The sequence below is a fragment of the Poecile atricapillus genome, chromosome 1 (genome assembly GCF_030490865.1).
Source record: "Poecile atricapillus isolate bPoeAtr1 chromosome 1, bPoeAtr1.hap1, whole genome shotgun sequence".
Classification (NCBI taxonomy): Eukaryota; Metazoa; Chordata; class Aves; order Passeriformes; family Paridae; genus Poecile; species Poecile atricapillus.
This window is the reverse complement of record NC_081249.1, coordinates 23,938,144-23,962,481: the sequence shown is the minus strand read 5'-3', so window position 1 is coordinate 23,962,481 and position 24,338 is coordinate 23,938,144. Positions and strand designations below refer to the sequence as shown.

The 24,338-nt window shown below is 36.2% G+C and overlaps 1 protein-coding gene across 1 annotated transcript in view; it reads right to left on the bottom strand.

The window, feature by feature from the left end:
- The window catches only part of MYO16 (myosin XVI), a 286,365-nt gene that overhangs the window by 60,433 nt on the left and 201,594 nt on the right, over positions 1–24,338 (bottom strand). Inside the window, exons 26-28 of the mRNA XM_058859396.1 lie at positions 20,821–20,901; positions 20,338–20,543; positions 1,258–1,360 (exon numbers count right to left, since the gene is read on the bottom strand). Of these exons, the coding sequence (XP_058715379.1) occupies positions 1,258–1,360; positions 20,338–20,543; positions 20,821–20,901 (390 nt within the window). The remainder of the gene's footprint in view (positions 1–1,257; positions 1,361–20,337; positions 20,544–20,820; positions 20,902–24,338) is intronic.

The following is a 24,338-nucleotide window of genomic DNA, read 5'->3' as shown; positions in this document are numbered from 1 at the left end:
GAGGGAGAGGGGCTATATGTGCCCTCTAATTTGCTTGGTGATTAAACTACATCTTTAAAGAGTATTTTTATGAAATAAAAAATTTCTTGTGTCTCAGTGCAGGTGATCATGTATGTGTGCTCCCAGCTGAGTGAGGGCCTACTTTTGTTCCTGCTGTTACTAAGGAATCTGGGCCACTAAGAAATACCCATAGCACACGTTTTGACTTAGTCTTTGGCCTTTATAAACAGCTTGCAGAAACTTTTCTGGGCATTTTAATACTCAGAGGTCATACATTAATTAGAAGACCCCACCCTTTAAATTGGAGAAGCCTGCAGGACTTCCCTAACCACTGTCCAATCCCTTAACTTCACAGCTCTCCCTGAACTTGGTCTGGATGCTCTCGTGTAATAGATTTCAGTCCTCCTAGTCCAGAAAAGAAGTCTGGATCTGAAGCTCACTGCCTGCAGGAATGCTCTGTATGTGAAGCCACAGAAAGCTTCATTTCTATTCAATAGCTTTTATACTATGCAAGGAAACAAATCTTTCTTTTTAAAGTGCACATATGAAAGAAATCAGTCCTACTCAATTACAAAGCTATCCAAAACAGACAACTGAGTACTATGGACAAATGGAGACATCCACCTTGCAGTCTGCATACTGGTGAGAATTAAATAAGATATAAATAGGATACGGAGACAGGATAGGAAGTTGATAATTTACTGTTTAGTGTTTGGTACTTTTTTTTAAAAAAAAAATCTTTACTTCATGTATAGCAACCTCAGGTTCTCTGGTGTTTCTGTGGATCAGCACGCTGGGACCTACATAAGCACTACTTAAGTAGTAGTGGAAGTGGGAAAATCCTAATTAGCTGTTTTGAGTCTGTCCTGTTATGACAGTAGAGCACAGGACATTAGTCTGTCCTGTTATGACATTTAGCACAGGATTTTAAAGAAATAAAATATGTGGGGTTACTCAGGAACCATTCAACTACTAAAGTCTATATACCAAATACCTTCAAAAATCTGTATAAAAATTTACATAGTGTGCATTGTTAATTGAATCTTTTTCTTCCCACAAGAATACACTGATTTTTTTTGACACAATGATCACAGCTACTCATAAAACTCTGAAAATCAGTTTGGTAATTTACCTAAGCACATATTAAATGTCAAAAGAATACACTGCTGCAAAGGATCTGGTGGCTTGGCACCAATGGAAATGACTCAGCTAGCTTGTTTAAAGAATGATATTTTAATTGCTTTGTAGATCACAAACCTGCCAGCCTTGTAATTTACACTGCTGAAGAACAAGACGACATCTCTCCTTGGCACTCAATTTCTTCTTCTCTGCCGCTGCTGTATCTGCCAAATCTTTATACCTAGAAAAACCAGCAGAAGTAGAGTTACTGTAATGTTGGCCTGGTTGACATCTTTGTAGAAATTGTCAGTTTTCCTTTGACTCTCAAATCTTTGATATCCAAACTGGAAGCTTGGGATTCTGATCAGGGTGAAGAAAACAAAAACCACTTTAAATCTTGTATATTATTAGACATTACCCTGGTTAATAAAAAGTGATGCCTAAAACTCAAATTTGCTTCCTGTAAGTTCTTTGGATGCCACACTGAAAACCAATGCCAAAGGAATGAAAAGCCTCTCCAGTCAAGATCATTGGGACTGAACTGGATCATTGAAAGGAGGAAAATATGTTTTCAATATGTGTCATACATATGCCTCCTAAGGAGTAATTCATAAGAAAGTGACATTGACAAAAATTATTTCCATCAGTCTGAAATGAACTTTCATTTTGAACAGAAAGTCATGCAACAAGGGGACTTCCAGGAACTTGATCAGTTTACACTATTGGAAGGAAGTTCAAGAGGAGACTTGATTATAGCATTGAGTACTTTCAAAGACAGAAAATGCTGACTATTAAAGGCCTCTTTGATCTACCAGATAAAAATATCAAGGAAGGAAACTTAAGTAATACAAAGTCCAAAAACGTATAACATTCAAATTTTAACTGTGGAATTACTGAATGTATTGTAACTTATTACTAAAAAAATGGATGAATTTTATACATCTTAATGCTCCATAATATTACTGTACTTTCTTGGAGGTATTTTTCTATCTAGAACTGACTGCATGTAATGAGTCAGAATGTTTTTTTTATTACAAAAAGCCAGGCTTTGAAAAAGACATACACTTTGCAAATATGTCACTTTTGATTAAAGTCCCAGTAGAACGAAAGTTTTGAAGTTTGTGTGCTAATTACATTTCCTGGTGTTTTATTTATTTATTTATTTGTTTGTTTAACAGACTAATTAACCTATAGCTCTGCTGCAACCTAAAACTCTGCTGTCTTGGGACCCCTTGCACACACCATGGTAGGCAAAGCTAAAGTGCTAGAATGACTCCAGGTGCCTCAATTGTCCCAGATGCTGTGGCAACTCTGGAGCAACATCTGCATGTAAGCTGCTACAGGACCAAATTTCACCTAGATTTCTAGATTCCTTAGCTCTGGTAGCAGCCCCATGGCTAAGCCTATATTAGAAAATAAAAAGTGAGAGGGACTATTTCTCTGGCATAGAAGCCATGTGGCGAAGCCCTAGCCTGATGATTTGTTTATGCATTTAACATTATGTAATCTGCTATGTTTTATTCAACTCTGTCCCCTTCCAACAGAGTGTAACCATGCCTAAGCCACCTTCTTTGACTGGTCGCTAGCCTGTTCTAGTTACCAAATTGTGCCCAGGAACTGTTTGGAGCAATGCTGGTAAGAAGGATCCAAAACTACCACAGATCCTTGTATTTAGCCTCACATTACTTTACTTTTAGCATTAGAAATCTGGGGATAGCACTTTCCCAGTATTCCACTAGCTGTATGGTCACGAAGACATTCATTTTATGTGTTTCTATTAAGGCCAGAGTAACCTTGTTTCTCTAGTTGTATCAACAGGTTTTTCCTAGAAATAATGGGAATTGGAGGTGTTAGAGAAACAGCTGCTGGAAAGCTTAGCAACTGCTGACTGAAGCAAAGATGACCTAGCATTGACTCACAATGCATGAAGAACAGCAAAAGTGGTCAGCCTAAAACTCCCTTACAGCAGAAACCCAAAGAAACATTTCTCTAGTGACAAAAAACACAATTAAAATTTGAAGTTCTAAGTTTGGCTCAAGTTTTCTTTAAAGACATGAAAATGATAGAATTCAAGCCAAACATTCCTTACAATCTGCATTATATAGGATGCCAGACAAAAATGATCCACTATTTCCCTCCAGCTTTTAAAGTCTCTGAAATTCCACCACATTTTCCTGGAAATCTAATCAGAGTTCACAATCCCTTTCTATGTGTTAAAGCAAGTTCTGTCTTAGAAAAGGAGAATGGGTTATGGTAGTGGAGAAAGAGGATGCTAGGGTAATTTAACTGCCATAAACTTCCTTTGTAAATACAGCAGGACATTTGGAAGATTTGCTTTTCCCTATGTTGAACACTGAAAAGCTGCACTCCTAGCCTGAGTAAGTCACCTTGTTCTCAAAACAGTATGTGAAGACAGGTATTTCCTCAGGGTGACTTGTTCCATGCATTCTAGATATTTTTGATAACATGAGAAGACATTGCCATCTGGAGGTGCCTTCCTCCACTGGCCACAGATGGACTCAGAAGAGAAGCCCAGACTTTCATTCTGGGTGACAGAGGAAGCTCACCTTTATGCCTCCTTGTCTGACTGTGCTACTCATCCTGCAGAGTAACTAAGAGAGGTCTAAGAGAGATTCCTTATTTGTCCTGTCACTGGTTCAAATCTACTGGCTAAGCACCCAGAATGAAAAAGTACCTTTATGTGTTATCATCTGTTATCAATCACTTTCACCTTGAATAAGAACAACACAAAGTTTGCAGCTATTTTGCAGCCACAGTGGTTCCCCAATTTGACTCTCAGTCCAGTTACGTATATACTCATGTGAATGCCAGGGAATTAATGGAAGTTCCTGAATAAATGGGAATAAGAGGACTATTCCTGTTGGTGGCAGCCCGAATTTGTCCTGGACAGAAGTGATGGTCTAAACGTAAGCTTACATAATTTCTTCTGTACTTAGTTCTGAATGAGTGAAAAAAAATAACCCTTTTTTATTATTATTATTAATTGACAATGAACTAAGATATAAAGAAAGAAATAAAAACTTGTAAGTGTGAGATTGTTATCAAAGTTCAAAATCTCTTTTGGGTATCAGATACTTTTTACTATGGCTAGACCTTGTGTTTCTATGTAGACACAATAATTTAATATAATCTTAAATTTAATCATTCTCAGGAACAGCAAAAGAACTTATTTTTTTCAGAATTTATTCTATCACAGAAATTAGTAATAAGAATACTGAAACTACCGTGCAGGCTTGCATAGATAAACTTGAATTACCTGCAACAGCAGGGCTTGCTTCTGGAAAAATGCAATCTGGGGAGTTTTGTAACTTTTCCTTACAGAGAATTCTTCCCCTAGCACTCCAGCCTTAGTTTACTCTGAAGTGAATGAACAAACCCAGTTAAGTACCAGCTTTCTTCCCACCTGACAGGTCACCTATATAATACAGAATGTATTTGTAGGGTTTTAGAGAGCATCCTAAGGAATCCAGAAAGCACACTCAGCGCTACCTTCTAAAAAAAGGTCTTTAATTCTGTGAAATACATTTTGGCTAAACTTGGATTTACAAGTTACTTGTCTAGACTTTCTTAAGATTCAGTAGACTAGAGTATTCTGGTGTCATATTCCTTAGTGTAATATTGATGTTTACAATAGGTCAGATAAACTGTGCACTGTAAGACCATCATGTCTTTCCACTGAGTATAAAGATGCTCTTGCCTCCAGCTTATTATTAGACAAAGTGAATCTGAGACAAAATGAATCTCCTTCATAGCCAGGAAGCTAAGAAACCCCAGTATTTCATGGCTAGCCAGAGCAACTCATTCACTAAGGGATCCAAAATAAAATACAAAACAGGGAGATCTAAAGAATTAATTTGAATCAACACCACTCCACTGCCACGTCAACACTAATGTACTGTTTATTAGGAAGTAAACGCAAAACCTCTTCTAGTTACAAGTTGAGACAGTGAACTCTGTTATTGGGGTGAAGGGGGGGTCTCTCCCACACCCACCCATACGACATCAGTATGAGAGAAGATCCATTCTCCCCAGCTTTTTCCCTTAGCACCCTCCTTGTCCTAACTTGTCATTTTCAGAGGCATAAACATAAGAAAGACATTCTGGCTAGACAGACTCACACTGTGAGCATGTACAGACTAGCCAGGATTCTCTGGTTTTGCAGAAATGTGCTCTGACCTCTCTTCCTTTGCTTCTGAATGATGTGCTCTATCAGGGAAATGTTTTATTTGCTTGGAGTAGATACTGCTGCCAATAGCTTGTGAATAGGGAAAACTCAGTTCTCTTGGGTCTTTACAGATAAGGATGTTATCTAATAATTTTCTCCCTCACCTCCCTAAGTGCACAGCTGACAAGATCCAGCAGGCTGTTTTTCCCCAAGACAGAATATTCTGCAGTTCAGGTTATGGCACAGTAACCCACAGCAATATTCGAAGGCTCAGCACACTATTTGATTTACACAGAGTGTGCACAAATAGGCTGCAGGGCTGTACTCCCAGTTCTGTACGCACAGCAAATCTTTAAGCATTGGAATAAACATGACTCACTCAATTTCAATAGCACAACGTGATAGAAGACACTAAAGGAAAAAACACGGCAAGTACAAAGGGCAGAAAAACAAGCAGCTCCAAATCAATAGCTTAATAAAAGATGTCTTTGAACTGAAGCCACAGAATTACTTTTGTTGCTTGGTTGTTTTGCTGTTCTTATTCTCAGGTCTCTCTCTGGCCTAATTAAGAAAGAAACACCAAAAATAATAAAGTTGGAGGTAGCTACTGACTGTAATCCAATGTCCTCAATAAGGGGATAGTCTCTAACACCACAAGTCAAATCTTTCCTGAAGGAAGCTCCTACTTTCTATGTCTTTTAACTGCTTTAAAAGAGTGATAAGTTATGTACTTTTAAGTTTTAAATATCCAAACACAACTTATGTAAGGAAAAATGAGTGACACTCTTGTCAGTATAAATCATTACGTTGTAGTTTAATTTTCTCTTTTGCTCACTACAATGTACTCTCTTTGCCGAGGTAAACTGGTATTACTTAACAAGATCTAATAAAAATGTAGTGAATAAAAGGCAGCAATCAAAATTAAATTGTGTCCCATACTTCTGCTAGAAGACATGCAAAAATTGACGTCATAAAGGTTCAGGTTGTGCTGTCTCGGTAAATTCTCTTTTTTCCCTTTTCTAGACTTCCTTTTCTGCTTCTTCGACAATCATTAATTGTTGATATCTAAAGTATGTGAAAGAAATGGACTTTGCTTGCCAAACTTGTCATTATATGCTTGTAACTCAGGATTTTTGGTTTTGTTTGTTTGGGTTTGGGGAGGGTGGGAAGAACGGGTTAGGTACGGTTTGTATTTGAAAAGTCTATCAAGTGAAAGCTGAAATATCTAGAGTGCCTATTCACTGAAGGGAGATTGCCTGAAAAAAAAAAAATCAGTAGAAAACTTATAAAATCAGTGAGCAGCAAAGAATAGGATGGAATTTTGATTAGTTACCTTTACGTAAAGGATACATATTCATTAATTCCTCTTCCCTCTGTTATATTCTTTTTTCCTTGAAGGAATAACCTAATTATTTTTTAAATATGAAGAACATGGTAAATTCCAGATAATTAGAAAAGAGGAAATAGATTATTATAGTTTCCAAGAAAACAAAAGTGATTCTGTCAATCTCTGTACAATATATGTGACATAAATATCTTATTATAGAGCATAAATATCAAGAACCAAAGCATGTATTCAAATTTTTTGAGAGAATAAATCTTTGGATGTGAAGAATAAAAAGATACTTTTAGAAATAACAAATTACATCAGACAGTCTGCATTTGGGGCTTCCTTTATAGGACTACAAAAATTTAGTATAACAAGACCATAAGGTTCACCTTTTTGTGAAAAATTTTGCACCAAGGCTGCTTCACAGAGACCTACAGAAAAAATTCAGAATGTTGTAAATGTGAGCATGAAGTTCAATGTACCTGAAACAATTAGTAAATATTTATGGCAATGAACCAAAACTTCGAAGTACCTGCCTACCATACCAGTATTGGGTTTTTTTAATATCTTAATTGATATCAAGCAACACAGTCTCAAGTGACTAAATCTGAAGACCAATAAGAATTAAGGCAGGAAATAAACGTACAGCAATTTTCGAAATCTAATAATGGTAAAAGTGATCTTACAACAAACTGACAGTTATCATAGTTTTACCTTGTTTTTATATATGCCTCTGGATTTTTTTCTAGTAAAATATACTGATTTTTTTTACTTCAGCAATTAAAAATTCACTTTCTATACAAGGGGTCATAAGGAAATATACAGTATGCTTAAATGTGTCTGTGGAAAAAGGAAAATATACTCAGAATGCCAATATGTAACTGCCATAAGAGAGCAAAATTTAGGACTAAGAAATAAAATTGGAAGAATACTCAGAAAATTCCTAGAGCAAACTTGTACAGTGACTCAAATGTGAGTCAGCCACTGGGCCAATATAGAGCTCAGTACAGACTTTTGAGGGGGGGTTGTGACTATGACATTCACTGGATCAAAACAACTTTGCAGAAGTGGCCATTTGGGATGTTTTAATTTAGACTGAATAAAAAGTAACACAAATTTCTCAGATAAAGATACTACCTTATGACAGATGATAAATAAATTAATTGGAAGAATTATTTTTTCCTGAGTTTTATGGGTTTTCCTGCATTAGGCTTTGTGACCCTTAATCTTTTCTAGACATCTGAATTTCAGCTTCTGAAGAAAAGAAGTAATGAAGATATGTGTGTCTTAGTCCAGGATTATTTATTCATATACTTCCTGAAATTAAGTAGAGGCTTCCTCATCTCAGACAATGTGGCAGCAGAATAGTGAATAGAATATAAATTATAGTTCACCACTTGGGATTAGTGGATTCAACTATGCAAATAAAAAAAAATGAATTCTCAACATCTGCTAAAAGTTTGATAAAAATTTACAATACTTTTGCACCATCTTGCTTAAAGCTGACATTCCCATTTTGTTGGAGTCTGAGATACAGACTGTGTGCCCTTGTTTTTAATATTTAGTTCTAAGATTCAAGAAAACACTGAATTTCATATAACATGAAATTCATGAGCATGTTTTCATAGTGATACATGAAAACAAATGCTAAAGTTAGATAAGAAAGGTAGGTGTGTAGATTAGAAAGTTTCTTAAATCACTGGGTGAAAAAGTTAGTTCAGAGAACAGGAGACAAGATGGAAGATTTAGGGTCTTGTCCCTTGTCCCTTCTTTCTTCTTCATGTTCTTCTCCTAGAGGTTTTTGGGTAATAGTTAGTGATTGGATAGAAAATGCTGCAGTGCATCACAGAGGTGATGGGTCATTGGGTCATTAAGAAAAATAATAAACGTGTCTATTGTTAATTGGGTAAAAATAGGTATAAAGATAAAAGAACTGTGTAGTTCGGGGCCATTTTGTGTATCAGACACAAAGTGTGCCACAAGGCCTTGTTTGTACCATCAGAAGAAAGAAATGTACCAAACTGCAAAGATTAACCTTGTAACCAGCCTGGAGAGACCTGTTAAGTTTTGTAAGGATCCTTCAATAAACACGAGAAACAAGATTCTAATGAGCTCGAGAGTTTACTTCGAATCATAAGGACTAAGATAAGTGCAACTCCCCACGAGGGAGGATCCCAGAAGAATTCAGTCCAAAGAAGGCTGAGAGACTAGAGAAAAGTTATATCCATAGAGAATTGAGCCCAAAGGAGGCAAAGAAAAGAAAGAGAAATTACACATTTCTTCTTGATAAAGCAATGTAAATCATGTTTATTTTAAAACTGGCAAAAATCACACATTGTCTCAGAAATACTCTAGCATTGAGCAAACATGCAGCTCTATTATATCCACAAACATATACATCTGACTCTACCTCAGCAAATGTTTACATTTCGCTCTTTCTAGGTAGGTCTTTACCACAGCTAATTACCGCTTCATGCTTGGGAATCCCACCAACATGCACATGGGGTCATAAAATGCTTCACTGTACACAGAATATACAGGTTATAAAATAAATTTGAATTTCTTTGTTAACCTGCTAATTTGATTCTGTTTAACACAAAGGTGTTGTAGGACTGGTATCCAGAGAAGCTCCTTTCCTTTCTCTAAAGACACACTAAATTCTCTAAAATGTGTGTAGTGCATCAAAATAAAAATGTGATAGTAGGGCATCAAAATCAAAAGTCCTTCAATTGAAACACTGAAGCAGGCTTGTACAACTATCCTGCTTGGTCTCCTGGTGCCATTGCTACTTCAGTGGCTCACTGTTTGCCAAAAAGGCACTGCCCAGCTCATTGGGAAATATACTGAGACAGATGTATATTGCAGAAGCAGAAAGTAAAACCACAGTCAAATGGAAATTGTGATATTAAGAGAAATAAAATTAGATTTGCTGTTCCACCTAGATAATGCTTTGTTTCTTCATTCTTTTTAGTGTTTTTTTTCTCCTGTGCAACCAGTACTCAACCAAAGAGGAATGGGAACATATAAAACCCTTCCCACAATACTCACTAATAGCTTAGACAATGTTTATTAGGATTATGGAGAAGGATTTTTGGACCTTTTTAAACCATATGGCAAAATAGCTTCTCTGTGAGATCATCTCTACTTCTGCTGTCTTCTGTGGGAGCTTCCCTTGTGCCTGTGAACCCTGTTAGTACTGTCAGTCTGGGTAACAGGGATTCTCCTGGCTCTGGATTGTATAATGGTTAGACAAACTGTACAAAAGTATCATTTTTCAAGATATGCTAAGGTCGTGTGCCAAAAGTGGATCATATTCTGCTCTCATTTGGAGTAATTCTGCTAAAACAGATATTGTTAGACTAATGCCACATTGGTCTAAACAAGAAAGCAAAGTAAGACCCAGTGATTAAGATGCATGAAAAGATTTTACGTGCATGCTTGCATAGGATTTTGTGCTTGGTCTCAGATATCACCAGTATAAACTGCCTACATTATTCAGCCTCATGCTAGGAAATCTAGCTTTAGGAAGTGTCATTCCAGGTTCTTCTGCTGAAAATTAAATGGTTGTAAAGAATATCAAGATATGAATAAGGAGAAAAAGGGTGCCATGAATATCTGAGTTGAGTGGAAAGAATTTAACAGCTGCAGAGCCACAGAAAGAAGAAACAGCAGGAGGGTCACAGTTGTTTTTGAGTGCGAGGCAGCTGGACTGCATCTCTACAAGTCCTATGACCTATTCAAGTCCTGTGACCATAAAAAAGCAGCACTCAAGATCAATTAATACTTTTCTAAGCACTGAAATCATGCACATATAGTTAATTAAGTACTAAATAACAAGGAATTGTTCTATAATTATACAGTAAAATTAGTCTATGTGACAATTTGTGCCTTAATCCAACAATTCAAAATTCCTGCATGGTGCTGCTGGCATAAAATAATGTGTTGCATACTTAGTTCTTTAAAATATTTATTTTAAATGTATACTGTTTGTATTCATTTAAGAGGTCAGCGATTCTAAAGCATTTCATTAGAAGAGTTTCAGTGTGTAAGGATTAGTGAAAATATTAGCACTTGATAATATTTTAAAAGGTTTATTTCTATGGCAGGCATTTAATTGAATGTCCTACTGCCACACATAAATCTATGTCCATTATCTTTGTCATTATGTGATGTCAGCAAATTATGAAGTACTCAATAATGATTTTTGTTGGAACCTTAAGGTTCTGAAAAAAAGTTATTTATAGCTGCTTGTTATAGGCACATCAAACTCAGTTTGTGAGATATAGGTCGAGAACTTTAATTATCCTTATTTGTATACAAATATAATTGTATCTATTTTTATAATCCATGCTTTTAGATGAAATCTACTGCTGTGGTGGGTATTTTAGTAGCTTGTGACAACATTTCTCCATGTTTAGAAATAGTACAAGCTTTAAAATTCACAGATGGAAAACATGCATAGATTTTTATAAGGATTGTAAGGGTTATTGAGTGATCTAATAAACATTTTGTTAAATCTGAGTGATAAAAAATGTCAAGTGCTAGTGGAAAGCAGTGATACCAAGGGTGGAACTTAAATCTAGAAATGAAATAATTTTTTTAAAATTTCACAGATCTTGAAATTAAAATAAAGAAAACCACAAGAACTGCTGAAACAGTTCAGCCAGAATTATGCTTGTGTGTGCCCAATAGATTTATGATTGCCTAAGGAAATTAATGTAGTTGTATGTACCTAATAGTGGAGGGAGAACAACACCTTGAGATTCTCACTGAAACAGCCAAAAAACTAGTATATTCTCTATTGCACAAAACAATAGACTCTTCAAGAAGCTTCACTAAGTTTTATGCATTCTAATAATGCATAATATGTTCTAATAATGTAATATACCTAATGCTGGAAGATTATTCAGATTGCACACCAAACATTTGAAAGTTAGGAACCATCAGACTTAACTGACCATGTCATCTTTATTTCCCTGTGTCTGGTTACTTAATGACCTAATTACATCCTCCTGCTCAAGGGACCCCTTTTCTTGTCAATATTGTAGAGCTGTTAAATGTGTGACAGACATGAATAACAACTGAGTTCAATAGTTTACACACATTCACACATTTGCAACTGCTTTAGCAAATGAGAGTTGTATTATAGGATTCTGAGGATGCCCAGCAAACAATGCTGATATTTATTTTTGCCATCAAAACACAGCTAGATGCCTTCTAAATAAAGTCAGGTGTCTGGCCTCCCTCTGAAAACTCCAGCCAAAAGAGAAACTATTTTCTCCTATAGTCAGTTATTTGTGCACTCTCAGTAAGCCCCAGAAACACCAGCAGCTTTACCATCCTCACACCCCAAACTCTATGATATGGCATAAGGACTGATACTTTGTATTTACAATACTAAGTCTGTGGGCTAAGGAATTGATGATGCCGTTGTATAGCTTCAAAAACTGCATCTGTCTTGACTCCAAAATGTTCTCTGATTTTTTTTAGAGTCTGTTTAAGAATTAAAGCATTAATTCTTTCCCTTGCCATAGAATGGATCTACACAGAGTCTGGGAAATACCTGCAAAAATGGATAAACCTAAGACAAGTCAGTTGAATCCCATCCTGAAGGTGATCTACTTTTCTTTACATCCTACAAATTAAGTCCTGGTTAATTAGGCAATTCACCACAGGCATATGAAGTTATCTTGTGTAATTCTTGTTTCGAAAATACCAAAAAAGACCTAATGCAGATAAAGGGGCAAACAAGCCAAATGGATACAAAGAAACAACTCCAAAGGGGGCAAAACAGAATAGTCCATCTCCACACAGACTCCGTGGAAAGAGCTATTTAGTTTTTCCATAATATGAGGAGCCTGGTAACTCCTGTTACACTATCTCATTAGTAGATCAGTAGATTTGAAATGGCCTGTAGCCTCTAAGACAGTCCCAAATACCTAGTTACATCTCAGAAATTCCCCAGGGGATGATTTACTCCAATTCTAGGCTTGTCAGGAAGAATGCCAGAGCATTCTGGGTTCTGGTAACCTCCTACAGTATAATCAACCCCTAATAGTAAAGTTTTATGAGGAATTAGTAATTTAGAGTAACTTTGAGTGCTGTAAATTATCCTAAACTGGGTTCCCTATCTGAGGGATTGGTAAAAAGAAAAGAACAAATGAAAGCTGAGGGTAGAAAATGAAAGAGGAGACTCTCAGAGTGATGGTGTTTGTCTTACCAATTCAGCAATATACATGATGAAATACTTTTCTGGAGGTGGCTGGACCTGTCTGCCAAAGGGAAGTAGAGAATGAATTCTTTATTTTTCATTTCTTGTTTTCTCTATTCAATTGTATTTATTTCAACCTATGAGTTTTCTGACTTCTCTCCTAATTCCCTCTCCCACTGCACTAAGGAAGGAATGAGCTAGTAGCCATGACAGGGTTGAGCTGCCCTCTGGGGTTAACCAATGTCACTTCTTTATCCAAGTGCTTTATTCAGGATGCTGGTGGATCGAGAGGCTGGACATGAGCTGGCAATGTACGTTTGTAGTCCAGAAAGCCAACTGTATCCTGGGCTGCATCAAAAAAAGTGTGACCAGCAGGTCAAGGGAGGTTATCCTGCCCCTGTGATTCCCCATCTGGACTGCTGTGCCCAGCTCTGGGCTCCTCAGGACAAGACAAACACTGACCTGTTGGAGCAAGTCCCGAGGAGGGTTATGAAGATAATCAGAGAGCTGAAACACCTACTCTATGAAAACAGGCTGAGGGAGCTGGGATTGTTCACCCTGGAGAGGAAAAGGCTTTGGAATGACCTTACTGCGGCCTCCCAGAACCTAAAGTGGCCTACAGGAAAGCCAGAGAGGGACTTTTGACAAGGGCAGGAAATGATAGCACAAGGGACAATAGCTTTAAACTGAAAGAAGGCAGGTTTAAATTAGATATTAGGATGAAATTCTTTGTTGTGGGGTTGGAAAGGCACTGGAACAGGTTACCCAGAGAAGTTGTGGGTGCCCTATGCCTGTAAGTGTCCAAGGCCAGGTTGGATATGGCTCTGAGCAACCTTGTATAGTGGAAGGTGCCCATGGCAGGTCCTTTGGAGCAACATGATCTTTCAGGTCCCTTCCAATCCAAACCACTCTATGATTCTATTGTAACTACCAAAATCACCAAGGACACAGACATTTTGAAAATCACAGTTTTAAACTTCAAGGATGTGACCTTCATTCCTCACAGGAATCTAGTCATTACCAGGCTTATGAATTTGCATGTAAAGTGCCCTCAAAACTGATGACTTTAAGATACTTGATTTACTCACCTTTGCTTTCATTCTGAAAGAAAGACAAACAAAAATGATTACCCTCAATCAGAAATATCACTTCCAGGTCTCAAGCAACCAACTCCAGAATAGCAAGACTGCCATTTGATATAAATTGATATCATTACATCTACTTTAATGAAATACTTCTTTTTTAGCACCAGTCAGATTACTTCTTGCTCTCCTTGCAAAGATTTAAGGTATCATGGCAATATCAATGCAGTGCTCTTAGAGATTACTGATACTGCACAGCAGACAATAAAGCTGAAAGGGCCAGTGTGATGATGACCCATCACTTTTCAATCTGCCCTGTACATCATTCTCACTAATGCCCTAACTTGCTCATGAGATTCAGAAATGTTCTGCTGACTTTTTACACTCAAAAATGATGTATTATTAAACATTATAACATCCCTGCTTTCAAGAGGGGAAAAAAGGGAGAGGGAAAATAAAGGAAAAAAAAGTGAACAAAATGCTTCTGGATGAAGGGAGTTTAGATATACAGTGATGAATCATGCAAATTATTTACAAACATAAACACATCTGTGCAATACATCATCAGCTAATAGCACGAATTTGGTGAAAACGTTACAATAGCTATTAAAAAGGGCTTTGTAGGAAAAGGACAGATATTACTTGACAAAGCAGTGATATCCAGCATTAACATAATATTTCCTGAGAAAAAAAAGATATCTCTTCAGAATCATCTCTAATAGTTAATAATTATTTAGTGCTCTGAAGCACTAAAGTTTTGATGTAAAGACCATTATTAAAGACCATTCATTATCAATGAATGCTGCCCTGAAATACAGAATTCAGGATCTGCAGTTCAGTGTAGCTTGAAGAATAAATTAAGAACTTCATACTAAAATCAGAGGAAAACCTGTAATTAGAACAGTCTTTGAACATACTTGTTTCACCCTCACTGCTATGCTTACCATAAGTATCCATTATCATTGTGTTCCATATTCTTCCTTCCTAATATTTCCTACTAAAATTGATGTTTTGCCATCTTTTGAACTTACTTTAAAACAAAAAAGTCATCAGGAAGTTAATTCTTTATTTAGTTTTTTTTTTTTTTTTAAATAAAGCTTACAGTTGGTGATTTAGATATTTTTAGCTTACTCATACAGGAGGTTAGGTTATATTATGAAAGGAGGGCAAAGAAGGAGAAAAAGAGGGGAACATAGGGAAGAAACAGGAAGGGAAAGAGGACAGAGAAAGGAGGAGGAAGATGAGAAGGAAGAAGGTATGACATTGTACCTCCAAACCAGCATCTGACAATGTCTTAACAGGATAAATAACTACTTACAAAGCCTCATGGCTGCATTAGCCTAAACAAAACTAAAGATTAGATTAGTGAAATGTAAGCAATTTTAAAAGATTATTAGAAATAGTAATCATAACATTCTAATGACTTATCTCTTCTTGCAACAGCACCATAAGGAATGTCACTACATACAGCCTTCAGGTTCTCCTTCAGACCATGAAATTTTTTCTGCTCTTCCTTGAGCAGCAAGAGAAGACAGGATGGGACCTCCATGATAGAAACTACAATGGTAAATAGAATTAAACCCAGGAAAGACCACCTAGAAACCTGAGAGACAGTCATGAAATTCCAAGAAACACTCAAAAGGGGCAGAAGTAAATGCAAGGAACAGAACACTAGAATTTTCTGAACAACATGATTTTTGCCAAAGAGATCCTGCCATTCTCATCTGCTAAGTGAAAGGCTCAAATTGCTTATCAATTCAGATAACAGCTGCTTCAACAGCTCAGAGTGTTTCCTGTAAATTGGCAGGGAACTGCAAAGATGCCTCATTTAAGGACCTGTGTAACTGGACCTTGCAGTCCCCACTGCTAAGCAGTGTCCCAGACACAGGAAACACGGGACATGTGAACCTCATGAACCTTTCTAAGTCAGTAGTGCAGAAATTGTTCCTTGAACAAGGAAACTGAAATACAGATGGAGAGAAGAACTGGGCATAGCTCAGCAATTTGGTGAACAACATTAAAGTAGAAAGAGAAATCAAGAATTATTTTAATTTCTATTTCAGTTTAGAGGACATGGGTGTTTGTAGAGGAGGATGGTACCAAAATAAGATTTTTGAGAGGGAGTGAATAGAGCATCTTACTGCCTCATTTTTACCTGTACATCCCTGAATAGATGTATTCATATACTTTGCTGAGGTCACCTCATGGGTCTTTGATCACTATAATTACTTTTAAAAATTTATATTTGAAATGGCTTTTACATGTCTTCCTTGAGCACCACGTGAGGTGAATGACACAAAAGTCAGCCAGGGTCCATTTTATTAACTGATGCAAAGAGATTAGATTCTAGATATTAAACTTGTATAATGATTCTCTGTTTGTGCCCCAGAGAGTTTCTGAGCCCTATTATTCTGCGCTGGAAAAAGAGCAGATACTTGATACTCACTTTTCCTATTCCATGGCACCGACTCCCAAAACCATAATAAATTACTGTTTATACTAATGGGCATTTTGTATATATTAAATTAGATATATTTTAAATCAGAATTATTTTAAATTAGATATAATTTTAAATAAGATATCAAAACACTAAATACTGGAAAGAAACACATCTGCAGACAGTTGCTAATTCCATGGCTATTTTTCTGTTTTCTTTCTTCCAAGATAAAAGATATTTGAGGATACTTTACCTATGTGTACAATTTGGGCTGCAAATTGGAAACTTTAAACCCTTAAAAAAAATTTGTTTGTGCCACAGCCTTGACTTAAAAAGCAAAGCTAGAATCTAAAAATATAGTCCACTGAGAACCATTCTGAAGATATTAAGTAAAATATATGGATAAACTTTTCCAGGAGTGTAAAATGCATGTAACTCAAGGTTTTCTGGTTTTAACATAAGGTAAAAACTGATCCCTGTCTCTCTGCTCACAGAGCTTTAGAAATTGAGCCAACACTGCAGGTAAATTCAGCAGAAACACTGAATCTGGATTTGGCAAATCTGTTGAAATCACATATATGATCTCTTAATTATCCTATTTTTACAGGATTTAATAGCATCTGACCTTATGAATTCTTATTTTATTATATATTAATTGAGAATAAGTGCCACAGCTTTCATTTAATAATGAGAATTTCCACATTTCTCTTCTGATCAGCAAACTTTGGTGATTGAGGGGTTCACCTCCCAGCTGTCAGCTTTTACTTTGATAAGACAAAAGAAGAGCCTATAAATCCAAAAGGATAGCAACAGGAATAATGATAAAGCTTTGTAGCCCAGGAATATATGCTGTTGCAAAATATGACATTTTTTTAGCTACTCTCTCTTAAGCCATTATAGGAGCTCAGATGCAACTCATAAATAGGTTAAAGACAAGTCATATTAATCCCTAATTAGATAGCAATAAAAATTCAAATTCATCCAATTAAGAATGAACTGCTACTGTTTGTTTGCTGATAGGTTTTCCAATATTCCATCCCTTCCCCACGAAGTCCCCTAATTCAAACATCCTGTCTTATAAGCCAGTAAAAAAAAAACAACAAAAAAAAGCCAAAAACCCCAAAAAACAACAACAAAAAAAACCAACCCCACAAAAAACCCAAAAAACAAACAAACAAACAGGTTTAATTTTTTGATTAATAACTATTTTGAATTCTGACCACATTACCTATACAATAAGGAATACTCACAAAGTAAATGCACAAAAACTGCAGGAATGGTGAGAGAGGACAGTAATTCCCTATCTTTTGAGGATTCAGGTTGGGATTAGAGCCACATATTCTCATTAGAATACTAGAAGTACCAGTCTGACAGCAAAGGAAACAAAAACTTAAAAGGTGAAAAACTATATCAGCTTCAGGTCTGTAAGCCTATATGGAAATATTACAAAATCATTTCTCATTCCAATCAATGAATAGTAAGATGAGACCTGAGTTTGGCTGAACAGCCAACAAAACTAATTAGCAAAAAACTAGTTAGCAAAAAATCACCAAAACTAATTATCTGATTTCTAAAAATATCCTGTCCCGTTACCAAGGCAATATAGAGATGTAGCACAAGTGAAGGTTTTTTAGGAAACTTTTTGAAAAGGTAACTCAGTCTCTGAATTCAGTATTTCTTACCGGCAGTCTATTGTCTGAGGAAACATACAGCATTAAGAACTGACAGTACTTTTAAAATGTAGTCTAATAATATATCTCCAGCTTAAAAATTTCATATTTTCAGCCAATAAAAGAACAAACAGCCACACTCTTAAACTATTAAATGGAAAGAACTATCCAAATACACTGAATGTAATTAGGAAGGCTAACTTGTCATGGTGAGTAAAGTGAAAAATTCAGTCCTCTACAGAGGAAGATAACCTTTGGCCTGTGTGGCATGGATGGCTACTATGAAAAGCCCTACAATGCTGATGGTCTTTTCCAATGCCTCTGGATCAAGAGCTCCATGTTTCTATTTGTGCACAAATCTAAAAATTCAGTAGTATTGAGAGACTTTATGCAGAGTGATTATTGCTAACTCCTGAGTAGGTTCAACATACAGTGACAAAGAATATTACAAAATGAACTTCGTTTTCTGTGACACCATGCTAGCCTCATCACTGTTTAATTCATTTTATGTATAACAATAAAAATATTATGACCTGGTGCAAATATGCAAAAATGGCAGGGGCTCAGCTGCAAAAAACCTGCAAAGATAATTTATTGTGGAGAAAAAGGGATAAAGATTATAGAGTAACAAAATCAGAACATTTTAACAGCATAAATGTTGCTGGCATCATATTGTTGGGGGGTTTTTGCTATTTTTGTGTTATACTTGTTACTGAAAATAAATATTTATTGTGACACACCAGATATCCTCTAGACTTTCACGTAAAAAATTGTCTTTGGAAGGTACTGGAAGGTGTGGATGAAAAAGACTGAATTTACATTTTTAACAAAACTCAAAATTAAGAAAATATGCCATATTTGTGACTATACTGTTAAAAGTGGCATTCCCTGGCACTGAAAATTACCTTTGTACCTTTTTTACCCCCCAAAAGAGAGCAGCAAACTAGATATTGCCCACCAGGACTGATCCCAGTCCTGTGGTAATTCCCAGCCTGTATCTGGGTATTGCAGTGAAAAAGTCTGGGTGGCAAGGAGGCTAACATCTGCCAGAAATCACAGTAAGGATCTAAGAGTAGGAAAGGTTGTGGCACTGTGCTCATGTAATAGTACCTCAAAGGTCCAGTTCAGTATTATACTAATTATAGTAATTATACTAATACTAATTCTATATATTATATATATATATATATATATATATATATATATACTGATCATATATTCAATATTATACTAATGGCTATTTAGATATTGCATGCTTCATACAACTTCAGAACATGAGAGCTTTTACAAATCTCCCATTATGTGCATCTTCTCCTCAACCAGCCTGCCCAACCTGATGCACTCTGGAGGGTGAATATTGTGGTAGGGCACAGGTGGTTTATTTATGAAAGAGAAGGAATTATAAACTCCTATAATCCTCACTGTTTTACTGGAAGAATAACTTTCTGTCCAAGCAGTAATTTAACATCCACAACTTTTTCCAGGAAGACAACTGAAAGTTGTGTGTAAGCAGCTGATATTCCCATGCTGCTTTTCAGAAGTAAAGTAATACAAAGGCCAGATCATGACTGGTTTATATATATTGATCAAGGAGTAGAACACCCAGAGAGAAGTAACTTGTCATGAGTGCATGAGGCTGCTAAACAAATACTTCTTGGGCAAGACAGTCCTCTTTTTTTCTTGAATCTTTTGAGAATGTAAGTGACCCAAAATCCCAGTACTGAACTGGGAATGGGGAACAAGAATTTGCCTTCAGACAGAAGCAAACCTTTACATCTTTTCACATTAATTCAATATGTCTCTGATTTCTAATGACAATAATAAAAATGGAGTTGTGGTATGAGCATTAGTACCTCGTGACCACGCATAAACAAATCCTACCCTATGAAATCAGGGTGAACCCATGACACCCATGACACCTATACCTAGAAAGCTGAAAAATTAGACAATTTCTCCTTCTTTTTAATTACCTGCAGAAAATATGCAATAATTTTTAAATCATAGAAACAGCATAAATTGTAAAAAAAGAGCTGTTTTATGATGCCATACCTCTAAAACCTAATTTTTCTGATAACCTTTATAAATATATTTCTACACATCAATATAAACTCTATAAATTTATAAATTTTTAAATATATTTCTAAAGTTCATGATTCATTCAATTAAAAAGTGATATGCCTACACCCCTTGCAGGTAGACAAGATTTTCTTTGAAACACAACAATATTGCAAGCACCACCAGAACGTGACAGAAGGCTTTGTACTGTAGATAAGGAAAAAGGTTTTATGAAATTTGAATTTACCTTGACAAGAAGTCTGTGAAAGAGAGACGTATTGGATAGCCATGTCGTATAATTTTGACCATGTCTAGGACACCAATATACTGCAGTTGAGCAGACACATAAAAATTATCAAAAGTATCTGGCAACTTGGAGTTATTAGGTTTTATACAATGAACGGAATGTGGAGTGCAATTCTGCAGCTTCCCAAGAATATCTGCAAGTGATTTCTGGGGAAAAAACAAACAAACAAACAAATCAATTATCAATCATTCTTGTACAGCTAAGATTCTTGTTCAACACATATGTTATTCCTAAATTTTTAACATCTTTTTCTCAAAATGATTGAGATCCTTTTCTCAATCCCTCTCTCTAAAGGATTGACCAGGTCATGCTAGTGGCTTTCTCAAACGTAAGATTTTTCTTTTTCCCTTGCAATCTGCAGAGGGTAATCCTGCCTTTAAAACACCTGGAGATTCTTTTTCAAATTTCCATAAGTTCACTAACCCTGAGCTGTATTGCCACAGTGGTCGGGCCCCCTCGTTCCAGTCTCTGAAGAAATGAGGATGTTCCTTTCTTTTTCAATAGCTGTGGAAGAGAAGAGCACACACACAACAATCTTATCTTAAGATGTGCAGTACACCTCTATTGTCTTCATTGCAATTGACTAATGAAGGCAAAAATTTGTACAAACATTGTGCCATAGACTAGGATTGAGTTTCAGAAAGAAACAGGTAGTGGATAAATATCCTCAGGTATTTGTAGAGCCATGACTGGAGAATAAGTTTTGATTTCAAAAGCAGCTACATACATTATAAAGACAATGTATCTTTTACAAATAACTAGGAAAATCAATATGTTTCAGAACTCTATTGCAGAAACAGGATTTATGCAGTTAGTATCCTACAGAGTCTGCCTAGAAGTAGCATAATTTTGTAACTCTGTAAGAAGCTGCCTTATGCCTTTGGAAGATGTTTAAGTCATGTAAGACGTTTAAGTAAATGTAAGAGTAGAGATCATTTAAAAAAATCTTGACAGAAAAACAATAATATAAATATTTTCAAAAACTCTTCTCATTTCTTCTTGCACATGTGAACACAGTTAAACTTTTTTATCACATTTTCACCAACTAGAGATGTAAATTATTAATAACTTCCTATCTCATTAGAACCAACATTACCCCATACATCAGAATTGGGAGTGGAGAATCAATTTAATTTTCACTATTTTACTTCCTATCTGTGAGACTAAAATGGCAATAATCATACTAAAAGTAGTTCCATAATTTAGAGTCTTTTGATAAACTTTCTGCAGAGAGGCTTGTAAAATTATTTTATTCCAGGACTTGGCAAGCTGTGAGATTTAAAGCTCTTTATCAATGACAGCCTTTTCCACTCTGACTTTCCATTGCCTTTCTTCAGTCCACTTACCCCATAAAAATCCCTTTCCATTGAGTCAGAATGTTCTGGCCTACTCCTTTTTCCAGTTTTGTCAAAAAAGCATACATCTTCTTAGCTTGGCCCACTCAAGCCAAATGCCATCAAAAATATTGCAGTGAAAGCAATTTTCTACTCACCATGCTAAACTTTGGAGCTCTTTTTTTATTTCACTTATTAGGATGCAATAAGATTTTAAAGGCGAATTCACCCTCAACTTCAAAACTATAAATTAAGAGATGTGCTTGTTACAGTTTTTCTCATAAAAAGAATGACTAGCATGCCAATGCCACTCTTCAGTTAAAGTTTACATAATAGCTGAGGAATATAACCAAAATAAAATTTTCTCCACCTCACTGATAATGCTGTCACCTCTACCTCTCAATATTTAAATCAATAGTTCAAGATTGTTTCCTGTCTTAATGGGATATCCAGGAACAACACTTTAGATGCTAAAATTCCTGCCTGCTCTCCCATGTTACGTATGACTTCCTATGGGGAAGAAATATTTGTTTCAGAATGAGAGAGAGAAAAAATGAAAAAAGACAAAAAATTAATATAATTCAAACTCTCCAAACTTGGACATCTCTAATCTTCAGCTAAGGGCTAAGGAAAAAGGCTGTATCACCCAAGCTGTACGTCTCTATTACCCTCTAATATGCAGCTTTACATTGGAATATCTTGTACCTCTAATCTACAGAAAAAAAGCCAAAGACATATATGTAATTTTGTAATATCTCTTAAGAAGTTAAAAATCTCCTCCTAAAAAATCCCTAAAGACTTTTGCTGTATAAACTCTGAAACATACCAATTCTTCCAAAGTAAGTGAGGGGAAGACAACAGAACCAAAGTATCCATCAGGAAAAGATTAGACAAAAAACAAGGGATCAAGAGCTGATGTGAGCGAGAGTTGTGAGAGTGTCAGTGAAAATATATTTTATTTGAAAAGGGGGCATGATCTTCATAAGTCACAGAGGCTTGAGCTGGCATCCCCAAATTCCTGTGAGTCCTTATGTGCTCCAAACTTCTGGCCAGTTAACAGATCTGTTCATGTCTCTCTTAGATGCACTGTTGTCTTGGATCCTACCCTAGTAGCGTTAGTTCAAAGAGATGGACTATCCTTAGTTGTGCCAGCATGCTCAACATCAAGAAAAGTCATTTATGGAAAGGTAAACAGATACAGAGACATTTATAATTATATAACCTAAGAATTAGCTAGGATTGCAGTGACAAGATGGAGGAGGAGTGGACTCATAACAAACTCCTTTTTGACTCTCTACTTCCTTTCCCTGGGTATGGTGGAGTCTAGATGACTGCACATACACAGCACCATGTGTACCTTTCATTTTATGTTTCCTACTGCCTACAGTATGATGTATGTTGGGACTCAAATTTCATATATAAAAGGAATGTCAGTCTCTGGTTGATAATTTTTGCTTTAATGTCCCTCCTTCATTCCTTTCTCTCCCATTTTTTTTTATTTTTGTTGCCTTTAACCTCTGGATAAACTCCAATAAAAATACGGTGGTTATGATTATGCAACATGTAATAATTTTAATTTTAAGCTGAGAAGAAAAAGCCCCTTACACTGCATTTGCAATTACAGTAATAAAATAATTATTTCAGTCAATCGTAGTAGATTTTCAAGGCTATATTGAAAAAGGGACAGAATTATTTGGGACAGCACAGTTACAGATGTAGGCTTGATCCACAATAGAATTTAAGTATTAAATTTCCTATTTCCAGCTTCTGCATTGATTGCCTGTTCCAAAAAAAAAATAAGTGTTGCTTTTTGCCAATGTAACAGCTTGGATTCCTAAAGTTCTGCTCCAGTCCTGCAGGGCAGCACAGTACCTCGCTCAAATTAGGCCAATTAAACATCAATAAAGTGTTCTGTCTCACCTGCACAGCTCTTCTCAAAGTCTGTATTTGAGAAGCAAAGCCATCCTTTTCTGAAGGACAAAGTTCTTCCCACCTTCCAACTAATGCCTAAAGGTTTGCAGCATTCTCACTGAGTATGAAATGTGTGACTTCAGATATCACCCTCCCCAAAGGAATTGAATATCTTCTGTCTCTCAAGAGAGTAACTACTGGGTAAAAGCTATTCTGAGGATGTCAAAACCAGCATAATTTCCCAACTGTGCAGTGTTTTGCCTTGGTTTGATTAGGCTTCTAACTCAGATGTGCTTTTCATACTTCCTCCCATGTATGGGACTAGGATCTTTTCCACATCCTTAGGAAGTTTCCTCTATGAAGCTGTTACTATAGTGGAAAGGCACCTAAAGGCACCTTGCAATGCCTCAGCTGTTTGCTAAATATAGCCTTAAACCAACACCATTCACTTCAACTCAAGTTTTTCCACTGAGATTACTGACAAGAACAGTACTCAGGAATTATGCTGTTGTCAGCAGGGGGACTATAAGGAAAGTCCCATTGCTATTCTATGGATGTACAAAGCCTTCCATAACGACACATGAGAGCAGGCTCCTTAATCCCATGACAGAATCAATTTTATGGAGCTGTAAACCAAAAATAGAGTTGTAAGATTCAAGATGCCTGGTGAAGCAGCTGATGTATTGTGAGAAGTGC